Genomic DNA, 25,068 nt, shown 5'->3' with positions numbered 1-25,068 from the left:
GGAATGCTAATGAAGAGCACTTACATCGTATAAACTCATGGTACCCATTTAATGGCCTAATACAGACAAAAAATACCACAAAACACTTTTCCTAAAGCCAAAGGTAGTGAACCAATCATTCTCTCAACCAGTAAACTGGCTGTAACATCTCCCGACATTAAAACACGCCTGGATAGACTTTAGTCGGTCCCATGGCTGTCGAGGCTACGGGACGTTTATTTCTTTCTTCTTTTCTTCTTTGTGTACGTGTGACTAGAGACTCGGGTGTTATGTAACTCTCAATCTCAGTTTCAATCACACAATGTTTCTCACGCGAATATCAGCGGGCGGTTCCATAGTGATAAGAGCTGCGGCACCGGACAAAGACGCTGGTTTTCCCCTCCAGTTGCAGAAGAGGGAGCGTCCAGATCCGGGGAAGGACCGATCATAAACTCGCGTCATGGGTAAGTGTCACCGGTAAGATATTAGTGCATTTACAATATCTCTGCTTTCAGGTACTTCGGTTTATATTTCATTATCCTGCTGGCTTGTTCATCTGAATTTAAAGTTGTCATGCATTTGTCCAGTGTTTGAGGAAATAGCCAACAAGTGGTGTGATTTTTGTGCTGATGCCTTAGTACTTTGTGTTGCTGTACTGCGTTAAGATTTATGCAAACGCTATAATGACAAAACCACTCCGTTTTTTTTTCAGATTATTGTGATCTGCATTATTGAACTTGGACAGCTTTATACAATAGTTCCGTTGTAGTTTAACAAACACAATGGATGTGTTGTCAGTTGTGGAAACAGTCCAATATACCTTAATAGAAAATGAGTCAAGTAAAATTGAAATGTCACCACTAAAATACTACTTGAAAAAGTTTTAAAGCATTTTGTTTTAAATATACTTAAGTATCAAAAGTATATGTAATCGCTAAAAATAATAAAATAATAATACTTCATTATCAAAAGTAAAAAGTATAAATCATTTCAAACATCCTCCTATTTTCTAGTTTTTTTATTTACAGATAGTCTTGACGTGAGCCCCTAGCTATCTACAGTGAGGGAAAAAAGTATTTGATCCCCTGCTGATTTTGTGCGTTTGCCCAATGACAAAGAAATGATCAGTCTATAATTTTAATGGTAGGTTTATTTGAACAATGAGAGACAGAATAACAACAAAAATATCAAGAAAAATGCATGTCAAAAATTTTTGAAATTGATTTGCATTTTAATGAGGGAAATATGTATTTGATCATCTCTCAATCAGAAAGATTTCTGGGTCCCAGGTGTCTTTTTTTCAGGTAACAAGCTGAGATTAGAAGCACACTCTTAAAGGGAGTGCTCCTAATCTCAGTTTGTTACCTGTATAAAAGACACCTGTCCACAGAAGCAATCAATCAATCAGATTCCAAACTCTCCACCATGGCCAAGACCAAAGAGCTCTCCAAGGATATCAGGGAAATGATTGTAGACCTACACAAGGCTGGAATGGGCTACAAGACCATCACCAAGCAGCTTGGTGAGAAGGTGACAACAGTAAAGATTTTTCGCAAATGTAAGAAACACAAAATAACTGTCAATCTCCGTCAGCCTGGGGCTCCATGCAAGATCTCATCTCATGGAGTTGCAATGATCATGAGAACGGTGAGGAATCAGCCCAGAACTACACGGGAGGATCTTGTCAATGATCTCAAGGCAGCTGGGACCATAGTCACCATAGTCACCAAGAAAACAATTGGTAACACACTACGCCGTGAAGGACTGAAATCCTGCAGCGCCCGCAAGGTCCCCCTGCTCAAGAAAGCACATATACATGCCCGTCTGAATGATTCAGAGGACAACTGGGTGAACGTGTTGTGGTCAGATGAGACCAAAATGGAGCTCTTTGGCATCAACTCAACTCGCCGTGTTTGGAGGAGGAGGAATGCTGCCTATGACCCCAAGAACACCATCCCCACCGTCAAACATGGAGGTGGAAACATTATGCTTTGGGGGTGTTTTTCTGCTAAGGGGACAGGACAACTTCACCGCATCAAAGGGACGATGGACGGGGCCATGTACCGTCAAATCTTGGGTGAGAACCTCCTTCCCTCAGCCAGGGCATTGAAAATGGGTTGTGGACGGGTATTCCAGCATGACAATGACCCAAAGCACACGGCCAAGGCAACAAAGGAGTGGCTCAAGAAGAAGCACATTAAGGTCCTGGAGTGGCCTAGCCAGTCTCCAGACCTTAGTCCCATAGAAAATCTGTGGAGGGAGCTGAAGGTTCGAGTTGCCAAACGTCAGCCTTGAAACCTTAATGACTTGGAGAAGATCTGCAAAGAGGAGTGGGACAAAATCCCTCCTGAGATGTGTGCAAACCTGGTGAACAACTACAAGAAACGTCTGACCTCTCTGATTGCCAACAAGGGTTTTGCCACTAAATCATGTTTTGCAGAGGGGTCAAATACTTATTTCCCTCATTAAAATGCTTTATAAAATTCTAACATTTTTAACATGCGTTTTTCTGGATATTTTTATTGTTATTCTATCTCTCACTGTTCAAATAAACCTACCATTAAAATTATAGACGGATCATTTCTTTGTCATTGGGCAAACGTACAAAATCAGCAGGGGATCAAATACTTTTTTCCCCCTCTCACTGTAGTAAGAGGATGGTGTGGAGCCTCCTGGCCAGCCTACAGTCAGTGCTGTGTGAAATAGGATATTGTTTTTGTATCCCACCCAAATGGCACACTCACCAGACCTGTTTTCCCGTCGCGATCCTCTCTGAATGTATGTGACGACTGATTGCTGTACACAGGTCCAGAACATTAGGAATGTACAAGCCGTCTACTGCTCATTGAGACGAAATGTGAAATTGTCGTTGCTGCAAACAAACCTAGAATGTGTTCATGACGTTTCCTGTTTATCCTGGGTAATAGCCCACTCATACATCCAAATCACCCCTGATTCAACTCACTGAGGGTTTGATGATTAGTTGATTCAACGTGTCAACCCTCAGTGAGTTGAACCAGGGAAGTTTGTCCTGTTGGGAGGACTGGAGCTGGGAAACACTGTCCTATAAAGTGCACTACCCTATGGACCCTGGTCAAAAGTAGTACACTACCCTACTGGACCCTGGTCAACAGTAGTACACTACCCTATTGGACCCTGGTCAACAGTAGTACACTACCCTATTGGACCCTGGTCAACAGTAGTACACTACCCTATTGGACCCTGGTCAACAGTAGTGCACTACCCTATTGGACCCTGGTCAACAGTAGTGCACTACCCTATTGGACCCTGGTCAACAGTAGTGCACTACCCTATTGGACCCTGGTCAACAGTAGTGCACTACCCTATTGGACCCTGGTCCAAAGTAGTGCACAATAACACTACTACAATAGCACTACAATAACACAGTAATAATACAGTAATACGTTCTTAGAAAAGAAGAACCAAAAAGGGGTTTTCAGCTGTTCCCATAGAATAACCCTTTTGAAAAAAAACAAAAACATTTTGGGTTCAGGGTAGAACCCTTTTTGGTTCCGGGCGGAACCCTTTTTGGTTCCGGGCGGAACCCTTTTGTAACTCTTTTTTTTCAAAGATTGAGGAAAAACCAGATGATAACACATTCATAATGAAATGTAACTTGATGTGTAGTGTTGTTTTAGGGAAATAATTATGACTGATCCATCCACCACCTTATCATACGTGTGTGTGTGTGTGTGTACCAGCTCAGAAGACAGTGCTGATTGTGTACGCCCATCAGAGTGGGGGGTCCTTTAACTCGGCAGCGAAGGATGTTGCCGTGGAAACCCTCAGACAGCAGGGCTACAAGGTTGTTGTGTCTGACCTTTACGCCATGAACTTCAGAGCCTCCGCCACAATGGAGGATATCACAGGTACACACACACACACACACATGCTCACACACACACACACACACACACAGGCTCACACACGCCAACACACGTGCCAAACAAACTACACACACGCTTGACGTTGCTGCTGTTCTGTCTCTTTGCCAGGTGAGGTGAAGAACCCCGAGCACTTCAAGTACGGAGAGGAGACCATGCATGCCTGGAAGGAGGGTCGACTCAGTGATGACATCATAGCTGAGCAGCGGAAAGTGGAGGCGGCGGAGCTCGTCATCTTCCAGGTCAGAGGTCACACACTCTTCCCCATCTCTCTCTCTCCCCCTCCTTCTCTCCCCCTCTCTCTCTCCCCCCCCTCTCTCTTCTCTCTCTCCTCTCCTCTCTCTTCCCCCCTCTCTCTCTTCCCCTCTTTCTCTCTCTCTTTCACTTTCTCTCTCTCTCTCTCTCCCCCCTTTCCCTCTCTTTCCCCTCTCTCTCTTTCTGTCTCACTCCCCTCCCCCAACCTCTCTTTCTGTCTCTTCTTCGACTGTGCCCTGCTGCGTTTTAAATTCTCCACCTTTCTCCCCAAAGTATTTAAGCCTACACTCCCCATCATAGTTTAACAATCGTTGGATTGTTGTAGATGGAGTGTCAACCATCTCTCTCTCTCCCTCATCAGTTCCCTATGTACTGGTTCAGCGTTCCAGCCATCATGAAGGGCTGGATAGACAGAGTCCTGACTCAAGGCTTTGCCTTCTCGCTGCAGAAGATGTACAGCAATGGAATATTCAAGGTTTGACCTTTTGACCCTTCTGTTAATGTCTTTAGTTCCAGTAGCCTGTGTTAGTGTCATACCCATTTGACAATGAGCAGGAAGAGTTCATGCCATGTATGGGCCCGAACCAGGAGGTTTTGATGTCAATGCAATGCTCCCACCTAATCAAGTCCCCCACTTGTGACTGAAAACAAGGGTAGAGATGCCAATTGAAAAGCTCTCTGTTAGAAACGTAGATAGCTGGCTATATGACATAAAATGCTAGAATAGCTAGAACTCCTAGTAGTTTATGCTAACTAGCTAACTGCTAGTGAATTTGCTAGCTAGCAAGTTATCATAAACGAGCGCTAACTGGGCTAGTCATTGTCTAAATGACAGGTAGAACCACATTCATAACCATAAAGGGGTAACTAGCTCCCAACACACTCAACCAACATCTTATTACTTTACTACTTTACAAAAAAATTATCTGCATTTTTCTCTCTAAACAAATGGATTATTTAAGGCTTTCTTACGTGTGTGTGTGTATATATATATATATATATATATACACACACACAAATAGAGATCTAACTTCATTGGAATATATCTACAACTTTTTCAACATTTCAAAAAAATTCCTCAATTTACCACAATCGTTTTGTTCAATTGTCTCAAAATTGTGGCGACATTGAGGACATTTTTTTTTTTGTTCAGCAAGAACAGTGACAGCCAGGTAAAGTGTTAAGAAAATAATTTGGTGACATCTTGTGGTCTTTATGTGAATTACAGCTAGTTACCCCCTTACTACCCTACGCAGTTTAAAATAGCCATAATGTAGAGGGTCCGCCACTCTGCCCGAACTGGGTCAACACGCGCGTTGGTGATGAAATGTAACTTCCATATGCTATAAAATACATTTTACCAAGACAAATATTATTCTTCATGTTCTGAATGGTTAATCAAAGCGGAATGAAGTCGGGACCTGCAATTGAATAGCAATGGACAGTGGGCATTCATTTCCTGATTCCGTTTTGTTCACGTTAATTTACCGCTAGTTTGCGTTTCTGCGTGACAGCAGGATGTTCTAGATTACGCAGATTGAAAGTGTGCCAGCCTGAATGAGCACGTCTAGTCTAGCTGACCTAATGCTTAACATCGTATAGTCTAGCTGACCTAATGCTATTCTCTAACATCGTCTAGTCTAGCTGACCTAATGCTATTCTCTAACATCCTCTAGTCTAGCTGACCTAATGCTATTCTCTAACATCCTCTAGTCTAGCTGACCTAATGCTATTCTCTAACATCCTCTAGTCTAGCTGACCTAATGCTATTCTCTAACATCCTCTAGTCTAGCTGACCTAATGCTATTCTCTAACATCGTCTAGTCTAGCTGACCTAATGCTATTCTCTAACATCGTCTAGCTGACCTAATGCTATTCTCTAACATCCTCTAGTCTAGCTGACCTAATGCTATTCTCTAACATCGTCTAGCTGACCTAATGCTATTCTCTAACATCCTCTAGTCTAGCTGACCTAATGCTATTCTCTAACATCCTCTAGTCTAGCTGACCTAATGCTATTCTCTAACATCCTCTAGTCTAGCTGACCTAATGCTATTCTCTAACATCGTCTAGTCTAGGTGACCTAATGCTATTCTCTAACATCCTCTAGTCTAGCTGACCTAATGCTATTCTCTAACATCCTCTAGTCTAGGTGACCTAATGCTATTCTCTAACATCGTCTAGCTGACCTAATGCTATTCTCTAACATCCTCTAGCTGACCTAATGCTATTCTCTAACATCGTCTAGCTGACCTAATGCTATTCTCTAACATCCTCTAGTCTAGCTGACCTAATGCTATTCTCTAACATCGTCTAGTCTAGCTGACCTAATGCTATTCTCTAACATCGTCTAGTCTAGCTGACCTAATGCTATTCTCTATCATCGTCTAGCTGACCTAATGCTATTCTCTAACATCCTCTAGTCTAGCTGACCTAATGCTATTCTCTAACATCCTCTAGTCTAGCTGACCTAATGCTATTCTCTATCATCGTCTAGTCTAGCTGACCTAATGCTATTCTCTAACATCCTCTAGTCTAGCTGACCTAATGCTATTCTCTAACATCCTCTAGTCTAGCTGACCTAATGCTATTCTCTAACATCCTCTAGTCTAGCTGACCTAATGCTATTCTCTAACATCCTCTAGTCTAGCTGACCTAATGCTATTCTCTAACATCCTCTAGTCTAGCTGACCTAATGCTATTCTCTATCATCCTCTAGTCTAGCTGACCTAATGCTATTCTCTAACATCGTCTAGCTGACCTAATGCTATTCTCTAACATCCTCTAGTCTAGCTGACCTAATGCTATTCTCTAACATCGTCTAGCTGACCTAATGCTATTCTCTAACATCGTCTAGTCTAGCTGACCTAATGCTATTCTCTAACATCCTCTAGTCTAGCTGACCTAATGCTATTCTCTAACATCGTCTAGCTGACCTAATGCTATTCTCTAACATCCTCTAGTCTAGCTGACCTAATGCTATTCTCTAACATCCTCTAGTCTAGCTGACCTAATGCTATTCTCTAACATCGTCTAGCTGACCTAATGCTATTCTCTAACATCCTCTAGTCTAGCTGACCTAATGCTATTCTCTAACATCGTCTAGTCTAGCTGACCTAATGCTATTCTCTAACATCGTCTAGCTGACCTAATGCTATTCTCTAACATCCTCTAGTCTAGATGACCTAATGCTATTCTCTAACATCGTCTAGTCTAGCTGACCTAATGCTATTCTCTAACATCCTCTAGTCTAGCTGACCTAATGCTATTCTCTAACATCGTCTAGTCTAGCTGACCTAATGCTATTCTCTAACATCGTCTAGCTGACCTAATGCTATTCTCTAACATCGTCTAGTCTAGCTGACCTAATGCTATTCTCTAACATCCTCTAGTCTAGCTGACCTAATGCTATTCTCTAACATCCTCTAGTCTAGCTGACCTAATGCTATTCTCTAACATCCTCTAGTCTAGCTGACCTAATGCTATTCTCTAACATCGTCTAGCTGACCTAATGCTATTCTCTAACATCCTCTAGTCTAGCTGACCTAATGCTATTCTCTAACATCGTCTAGTCTAGCTGACCTAATGCTATTCTCTAACATCCTCTAGTCTAGCTGACCTAATGCTATTCTCTAACATCGTCTAGTCTAGCTGACCTAATGCTATTCTCTAACATCGTCTAGCTGACCTAATGCTATTCTCTAACATCCTCTAGTCTAGCTGACCTAATGCTATTCTCTAACATCCTCTAGTCTAGCTGACCTAATGCTATTCTCTAACATCGTCTAGCTGACCTAATTCTATTCTCTAACATCGTCTAGTCTAGCTGACCTAATGCTATTCTCTATCATCGTCTAGCTGACCTAATGCTATTCTCTAACATCCTCTAGTCTAGCTGACCTAATGCTATTCTCTAACATCGTCTAGCTGACCTAATGCTATTCTCTAACATCCTCTAGTCTAGCTGACCTAATGCTATTCTCTAACATCCTCTAGTCTAGCTGACCTAATGCTATTCTCTAACATCCTCTAGTCTAGCTGACCTAATGCTATTCTCTAACATCCTCTAGTCTAGCTGACCTAATGCTATTCTCTAACATCATCTAGTCTAGCTGACCTAATGCTATTCTCTAACATCCTCTAGTCTAGCTGACCTAATGCTATTCTCTAACATCCTCTAGTCTAGATGACCTAATGCTATTCTCTAACATCGTCTAGTCTAGCTGACCTAATGCTATTCTCTAACATCCTCTAGTCTAGCTGACCTAATGCTATTCTCTAACATCGTCTAGTCTAGCTGACCTAATGCTATTCTCTAACATCGTCTAGCTGACCTAATGCTATTCTCTAACATCGTCTAGTCTAGCTGACCTAATGCTATTCTCTAACATCCTCTAGTCTAGCTGACCTAATGCTATTCTCTAACATCCTCTAGTCTAGCTGACCTAATGCTATTCTCTAACATCCTCTAGTCTAGCTGACCTAATGCTATTCTCTAACATCGTCTAGCTGACCTAATGCTATTCTCTAACATCCTCTAGTCTAGCTGACCTAATGCTATTCTCTAACATCGTCTAGTCTAGCTGACCTAATGCTATTCTCTAACATCCTCTAGTCTAGCTGACCTAATGCTATTCTCTAACATCGTCTAGCTGACCTAATGCTATTCTCTAACATCCTCTAGTCTAGCTGACCTAATGCTATTCTCTAACATCCTCTAGTCTAGCTGACCTAATGCTATTCTCTAACATCGTCTAGCTGACCTAATTCTATTCTCTAACATCGTCTAGTCTAGCTGACCTAATGCTATTCTCTATCATCGTCTAGCTGACCTAATGCTATTCTCTAACATCCTCTAGTCTAGCTGACCTAATGCTATTCTCTAACATCGTCTAGCTGACCTAATGCTATTCTCTAACATCCTCTAGTCTAGCTGACCTAATGCTATTCTCTAACATCCTCTAGTCTAGCTGACCTAATGCTATTCTCTAACATCCTCTAGTCTAGCTGACCTAATGCTATTCTCTAACATCCTCTAGTCTAGCTGACCTAATGCTATTCTCTAACATCATCTAGTCTAGCTGACCTAATGCTATTCTCTAACATCCTCTAGTCTAGCTGACCTAATGCTATTCTCTAACATCCTCTAGTCTAGATGACCTAATGCTATTCTCTAACATCGTCTAGTCTAGCTGACATAATGCTATTCTCTAACATCCTCTAGTCTAGCTGACCTAATGCTATTCTCTAACATCCTCTAGTCTAGCTGACCTAATGCTATTCTCTAACGTCGTCTAGTCTAGCTGACCTAATGCTATTCTCTAACATCCTCTAGTCTAGCTGACCTAATGCTATTCTCTAACATCCTCTAGTCTAGCTGACCTAATGCTATTCTCTATCATCGTCTAGTCTAGCTGACCTAATGCTATTCTCTAACATCCTCTAGTCTAGCTGACCTAATGCTTAACATCGTATAGTCTAGCTGACCTAATGCTATTCTCTAACATCGTCTAGTCTAGGTGACCTAATGCTATTCTCTAACATCGTCTAGTCTAGCTGACCTAATGCTATTCTCTAACATCGTCTAGTCTAGCTGACATAATGCTATTCTCTAACATCCTCTAGTCTAGCTGACCTAATGCTATTCTCTAACATCATCTAGTCTAGCTGACCTAATGCTATTCTCTAACATCCTCTAGTCTAGCTGACCTAATGCTATTCTCTAACATCGTCTAGCTGACCTAATGCTATTCTCTAACATCCTCTAGTCTAGCTGACCTAATGCTATTCTCTAACATCCTCTAGTCTAGCTGACCTAATGATATTCTCTAACATCGTCTAGTCTAGCTGACCTAATGCTATTCTCTAACATCGTCTAGCTGACCTAATGCTATTCTCTAACATCCTCTAGTCTAGCTGACCTAATGCTATTCTCTAACATCGTCTAGTCTAGCTGACCTAATGCTTAACATCGTATAGTCTAGCTGACCTAATGCTATTCTCTAACATCGTCTAGTCTAGCTGACCTAATGCTATTCTCTAACATCGTCTAGTCTAGCTGACCTAATGCTATTCTCTAACATCCTCTAGTCTAGCTGACCTAATGATATTCTCTAACATCGTCTAGTCTAGCTGACCTAATGCTATTCTCTAACATCGTCTAGCTGACCTAATGCTATTCTCTAACATCCTCTAGTCTAGCTGACCTAATGCTATTCTCTAACATCGTCTAGTCTAGCTGACCTAATGCTTAACATCGTATAGTCTAGCTGACCTAATGCTATTCTCTAACATCGTCTAGTCTAGCTGACCTAATGCTATTCTCTAACATCGTCTAGTCTAGCTGACCTAATGCTATTCTCTAACATCATCTAGTCTAGCTGACCTAATGCTATTCTCTAACATCGTCTAGTCTAGCTGACCTAATGCTATTCTCTAACATCCTCTAGTCTAGCTGACCTAATGCTATTCTCTAACATCCTCTAGTCTAGCTGACCTAATGCTATTCTCTAACATCGTCTAGCTGACCTAATGCTATTCTCTAACATCCTCTAGTCTAGCTGACCTAATGCTATTCTCTAACATCCTCTAGTCTAGCTGACCTAATGATATTCTCTAACATCGTCTAGTCTAGCTGACCTAATGCTATTCTCTAACATCGTCTAGCTGACCTAATGCTATTCTCTAACATCCTCTAGTCTAGCTGACCTAATGCTATTCTCTAACATCGTCTAGTCTAGCTGACCTAATGCTATTCTCTAACATCGTCTAGTCTAGCTGACCTAATGCTATTCTCTAACATCCTCTAGTCTAGCTGACCTAATGCTATTCTCTAACATCCTCTAGTCTAGCTGACCTAATGATATTCTCTAACATCGTCTAGTCTAGCTGACATAATGCTATTCTCTAACATCCTCTAGCTGACCTAATGCTATTCTCTAACATCCTCTAGCTGACCTAATGCTATTCTCTAACATCGTCTAGTCTAGCTGACCTAATGCTATTCTCTAACATCGTCTAGTCTAGCTGACCTAATGCTATTCTCTATCATCGTCTAGTCTAGATGACCTAATGCTATTCTCTAACATCCTCTAGTCTAGCTGACCTAATGCTATTCTCTAACATCCTCTAGTCTAGCTGACCTAATGCTATTCTCTATCATCGTCTAGTCTAGCTGACCTAATGCTATTCTCTAACATCCTCTAGTCTAGCTGACCTAATGCTATTCTCTAACATCCTCTAGTCTAGCTGACCTAATGCTATTCTCTAACATCCTCTAGTCTAGCTGACCTAATGCTATTCTCTAACATCCTCTAGTCTAGCTGACCTAATGCTATTCTCTAACATCGTCTAGTCTAGCTGACCTAATGCTATTCTCTAACATCGTCTAGCTGACCTAATGCTATTCTCTAACATCGTCTAGCTGACCTAATGCTATTCTCTAACATCCTCTAGCTGACCTAATGCTATTCTCTAACATCCTCTAGCTGACCTAATGCTATTCTCTAACATCCTCTAGCTGACCTAATGCTATTCTCTAACATCGTCTAGCTGACCTAATGCTATTCTCTAACATCCTCTAGCTGACCTAATGCTATTCTCTAACATCGTCTAGTCTAGCTGACCTAATGCTATTCTCTAACATCGTCTAGTCTAGCTGACCTAATGCTATTCTCTAACATCGTCTAGCTGACCTAATGCTATTCTCTAACATCCTCTAGCTGACCTAATGCTATTCTCTAACATCCTCTAGCTGACCTAATGCTATTCTCTAACATCCTCTAGCTGACCTAATGCTATTCTCTAACATCGTCTAGCTGACCTAATGCTATTCTCTAACATCCTCTAGCTGACCTAATGCTATTCTCTAACATCCTCTAGTCTAGCTGACCTAATGCTATTCTCTAACATCGTCTAGTCTAGCTGACCTAATGCTATTCTCTAACATCGTCTAGTCTAGCTGACCTAATGCTATTCTCTATCATCGTCTAGCTGACCTAATGCTATTCTCTAACATCCTCTAGTCTAGCTGACCTAATGCTATTCTCTATCATCGTCTAGCTGACCTAATGCTATTCTCTAACATCGTCTAGTCTAGCTGACCTAATGCTATTCTCTATCATCGTCTAGCTGACCTAATGCTATTCTCTAACATCCTCTAGTCTAGCTGACCTAATGCTATTCTCTAACATCCTCTAGTCTAGCTGACCTAATGCTATTCTCTAACATCCTCTAGTCTAGCTGACCTAATGCTATTCTCTAACATCGTCTAGTCTAGCTGACCTAATGCTATTCTCTAACATCCTCTAGTCTAGCTGACCTAATGCTATTCTCTAACATCGTCTAGTCTAGCTGACATAATGCTATTCTCTATCATCGTCTAGCTGACCTAATGCTATTCTCTAACATCCTCTAGTCTAGCTGACCTAATGCTATTCTCTAACATCCTCTAGTCTAGCTGACCTAATGCTATTCTCTAACATCCTCTAGTCTAGCTGACCTAATGCTATTCTCTAACATCGTCTAGTCTAGCTGACCTAATGCTATTCTCTAACATCCTCTAGTCTAGCTGACCTAATGCTATTCTCTAACATCGTCTAGTCTAGCTGACCTAATGCTATTCTCTAACATCCTCTAGTCTAGCTGACCTAATGCTATTCTCTATCATCGTCTAGTCTAGCTGACCTAATGCTATTCTCTAACATCCTCTAGTCTAGCTGACCTAATGCTATTCTCTATCATCGTCTAGTCTAGCTGACCTAATGCTATTCTCTAACATCCTCTAGTCTAGCTGACCTAATGCTATTCTCTAACATCCTCTAGTCTAGCTGACCTAATGCTATTCTCTAACATCCTCTAGTCTAGCTGACCTAATGCTATTCTCTAACATCGTCTAGTCTAGCTGACCTAATGCTATTCTCTAACATCCTCTAGTCTAGCTGACCTAATGCTCTTTTCCTGATTTTTCACCACTTTTTTTTTCTCTGGCCTCAATTGATTTAATCACCCTGATTTTTGTCCATCCTACACGGGTAAAAACATCCTACAAGGGTAAAAAAACAACAACATTTTGAACAGATTTTGACAGAGACATGAGGTTTGGACCATTGGTTTTTGTTTTGAGCATCACCTCACAATTAATATAGTGTTTTACCCATTGGTCAAAAGATGTGTTTTTGTTTGGACACCCTACATAATATCTACCGTATGAAATGACACACTGCTCTTATTCAGTTCAGGCTACATTGCTTCTAGGTTAAGGGTAAATGGTGTTTTGGTGGAATGAATAGGGCCTCTTGTGTTTGTTGGGAGTTACACTTCATACTCTTTATCATTTTACAGGACAAGAAAGCCATGTTGTCGTTCAGCACTGGGTCTATGCAGACTATGTACCGCCCTGACGGCCTCAACGGAGACATTAACGTCACACTGTGGCCCCTACAGGTAACGCAGGAAGACAGCCAGGGGGGAAGAGTTAAGATGTGACACACAAAAAAATAATATTTCACTGTATTTGCTTCTCGTGGATTTAGAAGGCCATCAAGTGGCTTTGGGGATACTTGTGTGTTTCCTCATACATTTTTATGCTTCAAGGTTACCTCCAAGTAACACGTTTTTCCAATGTGTTTCATATAGTTTTGGGTTTGCATTTTTTTGGGGGTCTATTTCATTGGTTCCATTGTAGCATATTGTGCAAACTAAACCATGTATTTGTACATGTATTTGACCCAGACTCTTCTCCTCTCTCCTCCACCATCCTTCCAGAACGGCGTGCTTCACTTCTGTGGGTTCCAGGTGCTAGCCCCCCAGGTGTTCTGGTGTCCGGGACACAGCCCCCCCGCGAATCGGACAGCCATGCTGGATGGCTGGAGGGCCAGGCTGAAGACCCTGCTGGTCGAGCGACCCCTGACCTTTGCCCCCAGCGAGATGTTTGACCTGACCTTCCCCGGGGGCTTCGTGCTGCGGCCGGAGGTCAGGAAGGAGCAGAGCACCCGCCCCCACGGCATCACCACCGGACACCACCTGGGGAAACCCCTCCCCCCTGACAACCAGCTGAAGGCTGATGACCCCTCCCCCTGACAACCAGCTGAAGGCTGATGACCCCCCCCCCTGACAAAAACTGCTTATTTGTAACCAGTTTATAATAGCAATAAGACACCTCGGGGGGGGGGGGGGGTTGTGGTAAATGACCAATATTCCACGGCTAAAGGCTGTATCCAGGCACTCCGCGTTGCGTCGTGGTTAAGAACAGCCCTTAGCCGTCGTAAATTGGCCATAAACCACATCCCCCCCCTCGCGCCTTATTGCTTAAGTATAACATTGGATGGTCAGTTATTATGGTCAAGTCAAATTGACAGAGTTGTTGTGAAGATGGGGAGAGGTATGTCTGTTATAAATAAAAAGATGTTCTGCTTTTTTGAAACATCAATAAACTGCACTAGTTGTTCAGACTCTGGTCTCATGTTGATTACTGTCCGGTCAGCTGCAGCAAAGGAGGAATCTAGCAAAGCTACCCTCTTAAAGGTGCTATCTAGAACCTAAAAACCATTTAGTACCAAAGGAGAACCCTTTGAAGAACGCTTGTTGGTTCCAGGTAGAACCCTTTTGGTTCCAATAAGAACCTTTTCATAAAATGGTTCTACCTGGAACCAAAAATAACCAGTTGAAGGCTGATGACCCCTCTTCCCCGATAACCCCTCCCTCTGATAACCAGTTGAATGCTGATGACCCCTCCTCCCCGACAACCCCTCCCTCTGATAACCAGTTGAAGGCTGATAACCCCTCCCTCTGATAACCAGTTGAAGGCTGATGACCCCTCCTCCCCGATAACCCCTCCCTCTGATAACCAGTTGAAGGCTGATGACCCCTCCTCCCCGACAACCCCTCCCTCTGATAACCAGTTGAAGTCTGATGACCCCTCCTCCCTGATGACCAGCTGAAGGCTGATGACCTCTCCCTCTGATAACCAGCTGAAGGCTGATAACCCCTCCCTGATAACCAGCTGAAGGCTGATAACCCTTCCTCCCTGATAACCAGCTGAAATCTGAGAATAGTAAAGGGGAAAAGTGAGAGTGACTGAATAAAGGAGGGGGGGGTGAGAGTGACTGAATAAAGGAGGGGGGTGAGAGTGACTGAATAAAGGAGGGGGGGTGAGAGTGACTGAATAAAGGAGGGGGGGTGAGAGTGACTGAATAAAGGAGGGGTGACAGTGACTGAATAAAGGAGGGGGGAGAGAGTGACTTAATAAAGGAGGGGGGGTGAGAGTGACTGAATAAAGGAGGGGGGGGTGAGAGTGACTGAATAAAGGACCAGCTGATGGTACAGTCCCATAGTGCTGTTACTGAAGCCTACTTTGAAGGCCCAGAATAATGACGAGTGTGTCCACTGGGATCCTATTACAATCCGTCTTATGTATGATTCCGTATGTAACTCTCTGGTGGGATGCCGCCCAAACAACATATCTATGATATTCCTATGTGAATCAATGTCATACTTTATCCCATGAAAAAGGGTGAGAAAATAGAGAGGATTTATGGAGATATAATGGGGTTTCTAGGACAAATCACTTGCTCATCAGCTCAGGCATCTGTCATAAACTATTTTATTTTACCTTTATTTAACCAGGTAGTCTAGTTGAGAACACCTTTATTTAACCAGGTAGGCTAGTTGAGAACAAGTTCTCATTTGCAAAGCAAAGCAGTTCGACACATACAACAACACAGTAACACATGGAATAAACAAACATACAATCAATAACACAGTAGAAAAATCAATATACAGTGTGTGTAAATGAGGTAGGATAAGAGAGGTAAGGCAATAAATAGGCCATGGTGGTGAAGTAATTACAATATAGCAATTAAACACTGGAATGGTAGGGTGTGCAGAAGATAAATGTGCAAGTAGAGATACTGGGGTGCAAAGGAACAAGATAAATAAATAAATACAGAATGGGGATGAGGTAGGTAGATTGGATGGGCTATTTACAGATGAGCTATGTACAGGTGCAGTGATCTGTGAGCTGCTCTGACAGCTGGTGCTTAAAGCTAGTGAGGGAGGTAAGAGTCTCCAGCTTCTAGACCAGAATGTAATGTTTTAAAAAAATTCAATGCTATCCGGGATCTTTGGGACGTCCATAACCTAAATCCTAACCCTTACCCTAAAACAACCAGAGCCCTTACCCTAACATTAACCATTTTAAATGTAAATTCAATGGGGTAAATTCGAGTTGGAATGATCCAGAACAGCAAGTACCTTTAAAAAAAAAAGAACGAAAGTAGACTGAGATCCTAGATATGTTCCAGAGATACAAACTCTGCACAGACCTGCTCTAGGTTATAGCAGACTGTTAGCTACGTCTTTATCGTGTGGCTTGGTGATTGGACGTTAAACACGCAGACGTTAAACACCGAGGCGTTGTAAAGATCTGATAATCAGCGCAGCATGTGTGTCCTCTGAACCGCACCCACTCGAATCAGCCTCCGTCCCCTGCGATGCGATGGTACAGTCCCATAGTGACGGCATCGCCTGGGAAGCGCTGAGGCCGACTGAGACTTGTTTTGCTACATTGTTGACGTTCTTGGTCAACATTTTTACATTGTTTTGAGTTTTAGGAATACAGCAATAGCAATCTTTCTTTCTTTTTTTGTCACTGTCTGATTCCTCACCAACCCTCTACGATTTTACTGCGCATCGAGCAAACTCTCCCGGAATCAGCCACCATGAAATGGATGTTCAAGGAGGATCATTCCCTGGGTAAAGGGGCTTACTTGTTTCATAAAAGGCAAATAACAAAATTGTCAAAATAGGAACAAATATGTATCTCCTCTGTATTCTTCTTTTTTTAAATGGTATTTGCTGATTATGATTGGCCACTTTTCTGCACTAACATTGGCTGACTGTAGTGGCCTAGCCGCTCAGATGTTGTTGAGTCCTTTGGCTACAAAATAACACTACGAAGTTAATCGAAATTGTATGTCGACGTCACTTAATGTCTTGTTTAAAAGACATTAGTCAAATATTGCTAATGGATTGGTTGTTTTATTGGTTAAATGTGCTATGCGTTTTAATTTTGAATCACCTCGATTCTGAACATGTCGTTCCTATTGACATGACAACTGATATGATAGTGATATTGAAAGTAAATATATAATGTCAAATAGAACTAGGCCTATTCTGTTCTAAAAAACAGTTGGCAAAATGTTGTCTCAATCCTATGCTCCTGACGCATGTCATATCCCCTGAACATTAGGTTATTATTGTGATAACATTACAACGATATATTGCTGAAATATTCTTACATAACATTGCAAAAATTATTTATATATTTTAACAAAAGTCTATTCCAGAGTTTTCTTTTCCCTTTTGTTACATAATTTGGATATAGGCCACACCTGTATGGCTTATGCGTTAGATTGACACATAGAGAAGTAGCCTAGGGGAAATATTGACATATTTAGCCCAGTGAATTGGCAGCTTTTGCTAGTGATTACCCAGAGTGCATCTGGTGTCCAACAGCTGCTGCTGATGCCTGTGGATCTCGGGTCAGGCAACGTCATGTGACCTCTTGTCAAATGTTGATCCTCCTGTCACAGCCACCCAAGAGTGTGAGTTCCAAATGGAACCCTATTCCCTATATAGTGCACTACTTTTGACCAGAGCCTTGGTTAAAAGTAGTGCACTACACAGGGAATAGGGGGGGCATGTTGGGACACAACCCTGCTTTTTGGTGAACTGAGTAGGTCAGGGGGGCAACCCACCGGCCTATTCTACTAATCTAAGTGGCTCTTAAGGTTCTTGATTAGCTGAATCGGCTGGTTTAGAGTAAAGGCTGGAGCAAAACGCCTACCCTCCCGGGAACCAGGAGGATTTGAAACATGTTGTATTACTGTACCGATGACAGTGTAACACCCTTCACAACGTCTCTCAATCCATCTCTTCTTCTCAACAGAACATCGGTGTATAGAGTCGGCCAAAATACGCAGCAAGTACCCAGATAGGGTTCCGGTGAGTGAGACGGGTTTTCACTGGGTTTTGGATGTATTGTTGTACCTTTTAATTTTTTGACAGGAAGTCATGCTGAGACCGATGTCTCTTTTACAGATGAAAATAAACTCATCAATATGAAATGCAAAACAGATATACGAAAACACTGTAATAGAAACGAAGCACGTTCTTCAGTAAAAAAGACTCCTCAATCAGTCTGAATTGCCCTAGAGGCATATTATTTCAGGTAAGGTACAGAAAATGATTTACTACCTAACTCTGTAGGGACCGAAGGAATGTCCATTTAGCTCTGAGCCCTGCTATGCTAACTCCTAACGTCTAATGGGTTATTAATGATATTAGGTACAGCGGGATTTTTTGTTAAAATAACTTTATAAAAGTGTTTCACTCATCGTTATAACATATTTATTACAATTTAACAGTGAATTTTTTATGTCTGTCTCATCAGGCTGTAATGGATGCACATCGATCCCCAATTCAAATGTTTAAGATGCATTCTGTAAAGGTGTGTAGCTGGTGTAGAGAGTCAGGCGCAGGACAGCAGATATGACACCAGAGCCCTATTGGGGAATAGGTGTAATGGGTCCTGTGTGTAGCTGGTGTAGAGAGTCAGGCGCAGGACAGCAGATATGACACCAGAGCCCTATTGGGGAATAGGTGTAATGGGTCCTGTGTGTAGCTGGTGTAGAGAGTCAGGCGCAGGACAGCAGATATGACACCAGAGCCCTATTGGGGAATAGGTGTAATGGGTCCTGTGTGTAGCTGGTGTAGAGAGTCAGGCGCAGGACAGCAGATATGACACCAGAGCCCTATTGGGGAATAGGTGTAATGGGTCCTGTGTGTAGCTGGTGTAGAGAGTCAGGCGCAGGACAGCAGATATGACACCAGAGCCCTATTGGGGAATAGGTGTAATGGGTCCTGTGTGTAGCTGGTGTAGAGAGTCAGGCGCAGGACAGCAGATATGACACCAGAGCCCTATTGGGGAATAGGTGTAAAGGTCCTGTTTGTAGCTGGTGTAGAGAGTCAGGCGCAGGACAGCAGATATGAGTAACCAACGTACTTCACTCAAAAAAGACAAATATACAAAGTAACATCACAAAGACGGACCGAATTACAATAAACAATCACTCACAAACAAAACATGGGGGAACAGAGGGTTAAATAATGAACAGGTGATTGGTTGAGTGAAGCCAGGTGTGATAAGACAAAGTGGATCGGTGGTGGCCAGAAGGCCGGTGAGGCGAACGTCGAACGCCGCCCGAACAAGGAGAGGGACCGACTTTTGAGGAACACAAGTGACACAAGTGGACCCCAAACCGATCCAAATGTAGCATAGCATCGGTCAGAAAACATTAGGAATCGCCGGTTCACATTAGTATTATTTATTTTTTGTTGCATCATATTCTATTATTTCTATCTTCTGAAAATGCAGCTCATCATTTCGTGTCAAATTGCACGTACAGAGCCTTCAGAAAGTATTCATACCCCTTGACTTATTACACAGTTTCTTGTTCCAGCCTGAATTCAAAATGGAAAGAATATTTTTTTTTAAAAATCTCACCCATCTACACACCGTAATGACAAAGTGAAAACAGACATGCAGTGTATTTGTAAAGTATTCAGACCCGTGGACTTTTTACATGTTTTGTTACGTTACAGCCTTATTCTAAAATGGATTAAATATTTGTTTTCCACATAAGTACAGTTTTCACACCGCTGATACATGTTAGAATCACGTCTGCCAGTGATTACAGCTGTGTATCTTTCTGGGTAAGTCTCTGAGATCTTTGCACACCTGGATTGTACAATATTTGCCCAGTTATTCTTTCAAAATTCTTCAAGCTCTGTCAAATTGGTTGTTGATCATCGCTAGACAACCATTTTTTTTTCCATAGATTTTCAAGATGATTTAGTCAAAACTATAACTCCACCCGGAGTTACGGGGTGTATTTATACACCATCTAAACTGTTATTAATAACTTCACCATGCTCAAAGGGATATTCAATAGTCTGATTTAAAAACATGTTTTTACACCCATCTACCAATAGGAGCCCTTCTTTGCTAGGTATTGGAAAACATCCCTGGTCTTTGTAGTTGAATCTGTGTTTCAAATCCACTGCTCTACTGAGGGACCTTACAATTATCTGTATGTTTGGGGTACAGAGATGAGGTATTCATTCAGAAATCATGTTAAACACTATTATTGCACACAGTGAGTCCATGCAACTTATTATGTGACTTGTGCAACCCATTGTTTCTCCTGAACTTTATTTAGGCTGGCCAGTAAAGGGGTTGAATACTTATCGACTCAAGCCATTTCAGCTTTAATTTATTTAAAAAAAATATGTTTCGACAATATAGGTTCTTGGAGTCCCTGTATCTAGATACATATGGTTATTCTATGGTGTTGGAGTCCCTGTATCTAGATGCATATGGTTCCTCTATGGTGTTGGAGTCCCTGTATCTAGATACATATGGTTCCTCTATGGTGTTGGAGTCCCTGTATCTAGATACATATGGTTCCTCTATGGTGTTGGAGTCCCTGTATCTAGATACATATGGTTCCTCTATGGTGTTGGAGTCCCTGTATCTAGATACATATGGTTCCTCTATGGTGTTGGAGTCCCTGTATCTAGATACATATGGTTCCTCTATGGTGTTGGAGTCCCTGTATCTAGATACATATGGTTCCTCTATGGTGTTGGAGTCCCTGTATCTAGATACATATGGTTCCTCTATGGTGTTGGAGTCCCTGTATCTAGATACATATGGTTCCTCTATGGTGTTGGAGTCCCTGTATCTAGATACATATGGTTCTTCTATGGTGTTGGAGTCCCTGTATCTAGATACATATGGTTCCTCTATGGTGTTGGAGTCCCTGTATCTAGATACATATGGTTCCTCTATGGTGTTGGAGTCCCTGTATCTAGATACATATGGTTCCTCTATGGTGTTGGAGTCCCTGTATCTAGATACATATGGTTCCTCTATGGTGTTGGAGTCCCTGTATCTAGATACATATGGTTCCTCTATGATGTTGGAGTCCCTGTATCTAGATACATATGGTTCCTCTATGGTGTTGGAGTCCCTGTATCTAGATACATATGGTTCCTCTATGGTGTTGGAGTCCCTGTATCTAGATACATATGGTTCCTCTATGGTGTTGGAGTCCCTGTATCTAGATACATATGGTTCCTCTATGGTGTTGGAGTCCCTGTATCTAGATACATATGGTTATTCTATGGTGTTGGAGTCCCTGTATCTAGATACACATGGTTCCTCTATGGTGTTGGAGTCCCTGTAACTAGATACATATGGTTCCTCTATGGTGTTGGAGTCCCTGTAACTAGATACATATGGTTCCTCTATGGTGTTGGAGTCCCTGTATCTAGATGTGTATCGAATCGTCTTGAAAGGGAAAGATGCACATCCCAACGCTGTCATATCTTTCAATTCAGTAAATCTTTATTGTTCCAGGAGGGCAATTTATGTGAACACTTATAAACATCCAATATGACATGACTCTGTGTTGTCTGTTTTGTAGGTGATCGTGGAGAAGGTGTCTGGGTCTCAGATTGTGGACATCGACAAGAGGAAGTATTTGGTCCCCTCTGACATCACGGTGGCCCAGTTCATGTGGATCATCAGGAAACGCATCCAGCTGCCCTCGGAGAAGGCCATCTTCCTCTTCGTCGATAAGACCGTGCCTCAGTCCAGGTCGGAACTCTAAGCACTCAGTGGAATAATCTGAAATGGCACCTTAGAAAACGATATTTCCCCAAGTTAAATAGATAAAACACTGCTTTCAGCCACTGATGTTGTCAGACACTGACCATACAGCACAAATATACTAGAGGCTAGGTTTTACCAGGTTAGCCTGGGACATGAGGTATACATATAGACAAGCTGGTAGGTTAACCAGGTTAACCAGGGACATGAGTTATAGATATAGACACACTGGTGGGTTAACCAGGGACATGAGGTATAGATATAGACAAGCTGGTGGGTTAACCAGGTTAACCAGGGACATGAGTTATAAATATAGACACGCTGGTGGGTTAACCAGGGACATGAGGTATAGATATAGACAAGCTGGTGGGTTAACCAGGTTAACTAGGGACATGAGTTATAAATATAGACACGCTGGTGGGTTAACCAGGGACATGAGTTATAAATATAGACACGCTGGTGGGTTAACCAGGTTAACCGGGGACATGAGTTATAAATATAGACACGCTGGTGGGTTAACCAGACACAGCATCCAGGTCCTGGTCTGAACCCACGAATACTAGTGGCTGCTGGGTTGGGTCCTGGTCTGAACCCACCGATACTAGTGGCTGCTGGGCTGGGTCCTGGTCTGAACCCACGGATACTAGTGGCTGCTGGGTTAGAACTGGCTTGCTGCTCCCGCAGGATATCCTTTAGCTTGAGTTATACACAAATCCAGTGCATTCGGAAAGTATTCAGACCCCTTGACTTTTTCCACAGTTTGTGATGTTTACAGCCTTATTCCAAAATTTATAAAAATAGTTTTTTTTCTTCATCAAGCTACACACAATACCCCATAATGACATCACAATACCCTATAATGACATCATAATACCCCATAATGACATCACAATACCCCATAATGACATCACAACACCCCATAATGACATCGCAATACCCCATAATGACAAAGCTAAGAGGTTTTGTTAGAAATTTTCGCTAATTTATCAAAAATAATTATTTACCTAAGTATTCAGACCCTTTACTCAGTACTTTGTTGAAGCACCTTTGGCAACGATTACAGCATTGAGTCTTCTTCGGTATGACTCTACAAACTTGACACGCCAGGTTAACTAGGGCCTCTGTGTTCTTGGGGACCGTCAATGCTGTAGACATGTTTTGGTACCCTTCCCCAGATCTGTGCCTCGATACAATCCTGTCTCTGAGCTCTATGGACAATTCCTTTGACCTCATGGCTTGGTTTTTGTTCTGACATGCACTGTCAACTGTGGGACCTTTTATATAGACAGGTGTGAGGGCCTTTCCAAATCATGTCCAATCAATTGAATTTACCACAGTTGGACTCCAATCAAGTTGTAGAAACATCTCAAGGATGATTAAGGTAAACAGGATGCACCTGAGCTCAGTTTGGAGTTTCATAGTGAAGGATCTGAATACTTATGTAAATACGTTTTCATAAATTTCTTAAAACCTGTATTTACTTGGTGGTATTGTGGTATTTACTTGGTGGTATTATGGGGTATTGTGATGTCGTTATGGGGTATTGTGATGTCATTATGGGGTATTGTGTGTAGATTGATGAGTATTTTTTAAAAATTATTTAATACATGTTAGAATAAGACTGTAACAAAATGTGGAAAAAGTCAAGGGGTCTGAAATCTTTCGGAATGCGTTGTAAATGAAGGCTAACATTCAATCTGGTACGTGTTAGATCCACGGTATAGCATCCTTAAAGGTATATTCAGATTGAGCCATCAATGCGATCTCAGCAAACGTTGGGTAAAATGCCTTTTTAAAAGCCACATTGTGGGCTGCCCAGCGCGCTGCTCTATGAGTTCAATCCCTGCCTAAAGATTTATTAGTGTCCTATCAAGACAACAGCAGTAAACAATGAACAGACATTACCAAACAGCCTGCAGCTGATACCAGTCACTCTACGTGGTATTTCAGATACATGGCTTCATTCTGTTGACGGTGACTCAACACTAAGCAGCATTTAGACCTACTGCAACATTCCATCCCCTCTGTTCACTTGAGTAGTATGTGGAGTGTGTCCCGAACGGCACCCTACTCCCCTACATAGTGCACTACATTTTGACCAGAGCCCTATGGTGAGCCGTGTATAGGGAATAGCTTGGCGTTTGGGCCGCAGTCTGTTTACTTCTCCCATTTCCTCCTCCTCCTCCTCTCTGTGTTTTGTTGTGACCTCCCGTTGCAGCATCACCATGGGACAGCTGTACGAGAAGGAGAAGGACGAGGACGGGTTTTTATACGTGGCGTACAGCGGAGAGAACACCTTCGGCGTCTAGACCCGACAGAATACAACACCTGGCCCACCGCCCACCGCCCTAACTCACACACCCCAACCCCTGGGAGAAGCCCTGGGAAACCCCAGAGAAAAGAAGAAAAAATAAATAGATGGAAGAGAGTGATCCGTTGAGTGAGAACCATCATGATGTGTGTCACCAGTCTGTCTAATCTATTCCTGCACATGTTTTGTATCGATGCTGTACACACTCATTTATTAATATTATTATTATTATTATTATTATTATGATGATGATATGTATAGTGATACACATTGGAATGACTGTTTTGGTTTTGTCTGACGTTTTGTGCTTTACATTAGTTTAGGAGCTTTTGAGGTTTTTTTTGTTTTTTTTTCATTCGTGAAATAATATTTTTTGTTTTTGAAGTTTCCCTTTTAGTTTGGCTTTTATCCTTGAAGATTTATATTTCAAATAATTTTAACTATTTGAACGGTAAGGTAGCTGGATGACCTAACCAATAAAAAAAATGTGAATGATCCTTGTGTTGTTATTGACTTTATACCAGGGTTCTTCCTCTTCGGGTCCTGGAGAACAACTGTTCTGATCCAGCCCTAAAGTAACACACTGTTATTACAGCATCATACCAGTTCATAAAGTAACACACTGTTATTACAGCATCATACCAGTTCATAAAGTAACACACTGTTATTACAGCATCATACCAGTTCATAAAGTAACACACTGTTATTACAGCATCATACCAGTTCATAAAGTAACACACTGTTATTACAGCATTATACCAGTTCATAAAGTAACAGACTGTAATTACAGCATTATACCAGTTCATAAAGTAACAGACTGTTACTACAGCATTATACCAGTTCATAAAGTAACAGACTGTTACTACAGCATTATACCAGTTCAT

General features: G+C 41.9%; 2 protein-coding genes across 2 annotated transcripts; both read left to right on the top strand.

Moving 5' to 3' along the window:
• Positions 1-279: 279 nt before the first annotated feature.
• nqo1 (NAD(P)H dehydrogenase, quinone 1) lies at positions 280-14,595 on the top strand. Its single transcript, XM_036981621.1, has 6 exons — positions 280-443; positions 3,702-3,869; positions 3,996-4,126; positions 4,501-4,614; positions 13,482-13,583; positions 13,905-14,595. The coding sequence occupies exons 1-6, from the start codon at positions 440-442 to the stop codon at positions 14,217-14,219; spliced, it is 834 nt and encodes a 277-aa protein (XP_036837516.1). The 5' UTR covers positions 280-439; the 3' UTR covers positions 14,220-14,595.
• A 1,921-nt stretch (positions 14,596-16,516) lies between these two features.
• Positions 16,517-24,679, top strand: LOC110513840 (gamma-aminobutyric acid receptor-associated protein-like 2). Its single transcript, XM_036981620.1, has 4 exons — positions 16,517-16,892; positions 18,088-18,143; positions 21,689-21,861; positions 24,092-24,679. Exons 1-4 carry the CDS (start codon positions 16,859-16,861, stop codon positions 24,180-24,182), a joined length of 354 nt encoding a protein of 117 aa, XP_036837515.1. The 5' UTR covers positions 16,517-16,858; the 3' UTR covers positions 24,183-24,679.
• The last annotated feature ends 389 nt before the right edge of the window (positions 24,680-25,068 follow it).

This window comes from Oncorhynchus mykiss, chromosome 6, assembly GCF_013265735.2.
Source record: "Oncorhynchus mykiss isolate Arlee chromosome 6, USDA_OmykA_1.1, whole genome shotgun sequence".
NCBI classification, from domain to species: domain Eukaryota; kingdom Metazoa; phylum Chordata; class Actinopteri; order Salmoniformes; family Salmonidae; genus Oncorhynchus; species Oncorhynchus mykiss.
The sequence above is the reverse complement of the archived record's forward strand: the minus strand, read 5'-3'. Positions and strand labels throughout refer to the sequence as shown.